The sequence below is a fragment of the Haliotis rufescens genome, unplaced genomic scaffold, assembly GCF_023055435.1.
Source record: "Haliotis rufescens isolate VD_foot unplaced genomic scaffold, xgHalRufe1.0.p SCAF_16, whole genome shotgun sequence".
NCBI lineage: Eukaryota > Metazoa > Mollusca > Gastropoda > Lepetellida > Haliotidae > Haliotis > Haliotis rufescens.
Window position 1 is genome coordinate 21,339,950 of NW_025963846.1, and position 6,000 is coordinate 21,345,949.

Consider the following 6,000-nt stretch of genomic DNA (forward strand, 5'->3'; position numbering starts at 1 on the left):
AGGCGTTAAACAACAAACAAACAAACAAACAAACAAACAGTATACACTAAGTTGAAAAGCATGGAGCAAGGGCCATAACTCTGTAAAATATGAATGTGCGACAGCAATTTTCAAAGTCATTTGAGATCGTGACCAGTAACATAAGTGTGCCAAATTTCTTTCCTCTAACCTGAACAGATTTTGCGAAAATTTGTCCCCATTGAGAAGCGGTCGGACGAACTCCGTTCCAGTATCCCCCGCCGCACATCGTGGCGGGGTATAATAACCAATGAAATGTCAACGCACATGTTATTCACATGCATCATACTATGACCTTCTACAGTGAAAACGACCACAAGGGTTCAGTTTATCCAACGGTGGCATTGTGACTGTATTCTTATATTAAGTTTGAGTTTGGGCGTGGAAACTGCCTGCATTGTATCGAAAAGTCACGAAAAAATGATGGGCATGGACCAGTGGCCTTCATGCGGAATAGACTTGACTTGACCTTATTCAGGTCTTAGCCTGATGAAACTAGGTGAATGTGACAAACTTAGAAAGATAATAATAGCGAAACTGAGATTCGATCCAACAATGAAAGGTTTCTGGTTGGCCAAAGGATAGTAAGATCAGCGATTTGCAGTGCCTTCAACGATTGTACCACCGTGCCCCTGATACCTTTGTGGAACTGTGAATAGGGTTAATATCTAGTCTCAGAGACTCGGACCACTGCACCTACTTCGTCCGAACTGGTACTGGTGAGGCGGGAAACGTTAGATGCGCTTTGCGATCGATTAGGCTCCATGTTCGAGACATATCTCCCTCGGCAGAACATGGCCAACAGAGTGTCCCTGAACTGTATACTTGTGTAGATGTAGACGATGAAATCATTGGCTGAGCTCATACTCCAACAGAGTGACGTCACATCCGCCATGAGGAACAAGAAGTAGTGCTCGCGTCCGAAAGCTTTCATTTGCGGGTCATATTTTGCTAACACACCAACGACTATGACAGGGAGGAACACAACGAGGAAGAAGAGGGAGATAATCAACAGAGTTAACGTTATCCTTTTTTGGTCATTGGCCGAGATGTCGTTTACACTACCATTACAGAAGAGACGTTTTCGCTTCTTCTTAGCAGCACCTAACGTGACCAGAATACCGATGTTACACGTTATGAGAATGACGGGAGGGACATATAAGTTCAAGATATCGTTTAAAACAGAGAATACCTTCTCAAAACCAGAATCAAAGAACCAAGGGCGGCGGCCAACCGTGTACATCGTTATGTTGCGACTTGGGTTAAAATACGGTTGAGGGTAGTAAACGAAGAGAAAATGGAAATAGAAAATTGCGCAAAAGGCAAAAACACTTACACATATTGATAAAGCGTGACGCGACAAAAATAGTTCCCTTACTGTCAAAGGACGTAGCACTGCAACAAACCTTTCGATGGACAAAGCGCATATAAGAAAAACCGATGTTCTTGTGAACACAAGGTCAAAGTACATGGAGATGTACGAGAAAATGGGTATTTCGATGACGTTTGCGAGGACATCATCGTAAAGGACGATGATCTTGGGAAGGCTGCGTATGAGAACGCAGAGGAGGTACCCGACGTCGGAGATAGAGAGGAAACCGAGGTAGATGTAGGTGGAGCGGCGGAAAGATTTACGTAACAACACGCAAATGCCGATGACGTTCATTATGACGCCGGCAATGCACACCGAGGGCTTCATGATAACGTTGATGATGAAGCTGCACTGCTCATACTGATTCTTGGAAACCATTCCTTCATTCATAATGGCGTAGGGATCGACTGTCTTCATCAGAGCTTTCGTCACGTTTTCTACTTCATTTCCGGCAAGGGTTGCCTCACTTCCGGTTGTCATGTGTGTTGTATTCACGGAATCCGTTGGAGGAGATAAGGGTTTAAAAGATGGCACAGTCGTTGCGACTTGTAAATTCATAGTTACAGAAGTTGCGGTTTCGGAAGTAAAAGGTTCCTCTGTGCTGTTGTTGCCATGGTTTCCGTAAGCATGAACCAGAAAGAGAAAGATAGGGACTGATGGATGATTGCGAGTCTGAAAGAAAATAAATTGCAAACATTAACGATAAAAAATAATAAAATCTATAATACAAATACAACAAAATCTAAATAATGAGTGAGTGTGAGTGAGTCTGATTTTACGCCGCTTTTAGCAATATTCCAGCAATATCACGGCGGGGGACACAAGAAATGGGCTTCACACATTGTACCCATGTGGGGAATCGAACCCGGGTCTTTGGCGTGACGAGCGAACGATTTAACCACTAGGCTACCCGACCAAAATATATTTTGGTCTTTAAAATAAAACATTTAGGTAGCATAACTCTTGTTTCAGCTTTCCTGATTGTTTTAAGTTGCTAGGTGTCAACAAATCTACCTTTGAATAATAATCGCTCATAATTAACGCGTGCCTCTTAACTTTGAGTTAGTGCAGTTATTGCTCACGATACAGAAACACCTGCTTTGTTTTACCGATTTACATTTATCTCTTCTTCAGTTCTGACAGCGTTTTGTTGGTTTGTTTTTCGCTGCACTCAACAATATTCCTGCTGTATGACGGCGGTCTGTAAATAATCGAGTCTGGACTAGACAATCCAGTGATTGATATCATGATCGAATTGGGATACGCTGACATGCATCGACCAAATCAGCGAGCCTGATCACCTGATCCCGTTAGTCGCCTCTTACGACAAGCATTATCGCCTCTTACTGCAAGCATGGGTTGCTGAAGACCTTTTCTACCCTGGATCTCCACGGGTAGAATCGGAGAGATGACATGGAAGCATTTTACAACCTGATTTATATGACAATATACAACATTTAAATTGTTGTACGCCACACGGATAATGGAGGTGTTCGCTGTTCTTGTATGTATGCAAAAACTTCGATTGAGAGTGTGAGTGAGTATATTTGACCTAACACCTCTTCAAACAGTTATCTCAAGGCGAGTCGGCTTAATATGGCAAACGTCACCATTCGCCTCTTTCCGTTACATACAGGTACAAAGAGATTCGCCCACCACTCGATGGCAAACGTTACCATTCGCCTCTTTCCGTAGGCTACATGTACAAGAAGATTCGCCCACCACTCGATGGCAAACGTCACCATGCGCCTCTTTTCGTAAGCTAAATGTACAAGAAGATTCGCCCACAAATCGATGGCAAACGTCACCATTCACCTCTTTAAGTAAGCTACATGTACAAGAAGATTCGCCCACCACTCGATGGCAAACGTCACCATTCACCTCTTTCATTCGGCTACATGTACAAGAAGATTCGCCCACCACTCGATGGCAAACGTCACCATTCACCTCTTTAAGTAAGCTACATGTACAAGAAGATTCGCCCGCCACTCGATGGCAAACGTCACCATTCACCTCTTTAAGTAAGGTACATGTACAAGAAGATTCGCCCACCACTCGATGGCTAACGTCACCATTCACCTCTTTCATTCGGCTACATGTACAAGAAGATTCGCCCACCACTCGATGGCTAACGTCACCATTCACCTCTTTCCGTAGGCTACATGTACAAGAAGATTCGCCCGCCACTCGATGGCAAACGTCACCATTCACCTCTTTAAGTAAGCTACATGTACAAGAAGATTCGCCCACAAATCGATGGCAAACGTCACCATTCACCTCTTTAAGTAAGCTACATGTACAAGAAGATTCGCCCACCAATCGATGGCAAACGTCACCATTCACCTCTTTAAGTAAGCAACATGTACAAGAAGATTCGCCCACCACTCGATGGCAAACGTCACCATTCACCTCTTTAAGTAAGCTACATGTACAAGAAGATTCGCCCGCCACTCGATGGCAAACGTCACCATTCACCTCTTTAAGTAAGGTACATGTACAAGAAGATTCGCCCACCACTCGATGGCTAACGTCACCATTCACCTCTTTCATTCGGCTACATGTACAAGAAGATTCGCCCACCACTCGATGGCTAACGTCACCATTCACCTCTTTCCGTAGGCTACATGTACAAGAAGATTCGCCCGCCACTCGATGGCAAACGTCACCATTCACCTCTTTAAGTAAGCTACATGTACAAGAAGATTCGCCCACCAATCGATGGCAAACGTCACCATTCACCCCTTTAAGTAAGCTACATGTACAAGAAGATTCGCCCACCAATCGATGGCAAACGTCACCATTCACCTCTTTAAGTAAGCAACATGTACAAGAAGATTCGCCCACCAATCGATGGCAAACGTCACCATTCACCTCTTTAAGTAAGCTACATGTACAAGAAGATTCGCCCACCAATCGATGGCAAACGTCACCATTCACCTCTTTAAGTAAGCTACATGTACAAGAAGATTCGCCCGCCACTCGATGGCAAACGTCACCATTCACCTCTTTCATTCGGCTACATGTACAAGAAGATTCGCCCGCCACTCGATGGCAAACGTCACCATTCACCTCTTTCATTCGGCTACATGTACAAGAAGATTCGCCCGCCACTCGATGGCAAACGTCACCATTCACCTCTTTAAGTAAGCTACATGTACAAGAAGATTCGCCCACCAATCGATGGCAAACGTCACCATTCACCTCTTTAAGTAAGCTACATGTACAAGAAGATTCGCCCGCCACTCGATGGCAAACGTCACCATTCACCTCTTTCATTCGGCTACATGTACAAGAAGATTCGCCCGCCACTCGATGGCAAACGTCAAAATTCACCTCTTTAAGTAAGCTACATGTACAAGAAGATTCGCCCACCACTCGATGGCAAACGTCACCATTCACCTCTTTTATTCGGCTACATGTACAAGAAGATTCGCCCACCACTCGATGGCAAACGTAACCATTCACCTCTTTAAGTAAGCTACATGTACAAGAAGATTCGCCCGCCACTCGATGGCAAACGTCACCATTCACCTCTTTAAGTAAGCTACATGTACAAGAAGATTCGCCCGCCACTCGATGGCAAATGTCACCATTCACCTCTTTAAGTAAGCTACATGTACAAGAAGATTCGCCCGCCACTCGATGGCAAACGTCAACATTCACCTCTTTAAGTAAGGTACATGTACAAGAAGATTCGCCCACCACTCGATGGCTAACGTCACCATTCACCTCTTTCATTCGGCTTCATGTACAAGAAGATTCGCCCGCCACTCGATTGCAAACGTCAACATTCACCTCTTTAAGTAAGCTACATGTACAAGAAGATTCGCCCGCCACTCGATGGCAAACGTCACCATTCACCTCTTTAAGTAAGCTACATGTACAAGAAGATTCGCCCGCCACTCGATGGCAAACGTCACCATTCACCTCTTTCATTCGGCTTCATGTACAAGAAGATTCGCCCGCCACTCGATGGCAAACGTCAACATTCACCTCTTTAAGTAAGCTACATGTACAAGAAGATTCGCCCGCCACTCGATGGCAAACGTCACCATTCACCTCTTTCATTCGGCTACATGTACAAGAAGATTCGCCCGCCACTCGATGGCAAACGTCACCATTCACCTCTTTCATTCGGCTACATGTACAAGAAGATTCACCCACCACTCGATGGCAAACGTCACCATTCACCTCTTTCATTCGGCTACATGTACAAGAAGATTCGCCCACCACTCGATGGCAAACGTCACCATTCACCTCTTTAAGTAAGCTGCATGTACAAGAAGATTCGCCCACCACTCGATGGCAAACGTCACCATTCACCTCTTTCCGTAGTCTACATGACAGACCAATCAGAATGCTCGCCAGTACTTACGGCAATATGCATATGCGTTCGTCTATAAACTTTGACAAAATGTCGATTTTAAGCATCACACCACACCGCAATGTAGACGGATAATGAAACTCTATTGTTGCTATATATCGGACCAGCGGACCAGCGCAATGAATTATAATGCTAATGTGCCTATGTTTATATACAGAAAACGGCTCGTTCAACTGAAATATCCTTTACATTGCCTAAAATTCTTTTTGGCTTTCAAAAGAATATT

General features: G+C 44.5%; 1 protein-coding gene across 1 annotated transcript; it reads right to left on the reverse strand.

The window, feature by feature from the left end:
• Nucleotides 1–679: 679 nt before the first annotated feature.
• Nucleotides 680–1,870, reverse strand: LOC124122667 (FMRFamide peptide receptor frpr-18-like). Its single transcript, XM_046485776.1, has one exon. The coding sequence runs from the start codon at nucleotides 1,868–1,870 to the stop codon at nucleotides 680–682; it is 1,191 nt and encodes a 396-aa protein (XP_046341732.1).
• Between the last annotated feature and the right edge of the window lie 4,130 nt (nucleotides 1,871–6,000).

Coding starts and splice junctions, on each gene's coding strand:
- LOC124122667 (XM_046485776.1), bottom strand. CDS start 1,870: ATGACAACCGGAAGTGAGGCAACCCTTGCCGGAAATGAAGTAGAAAAC.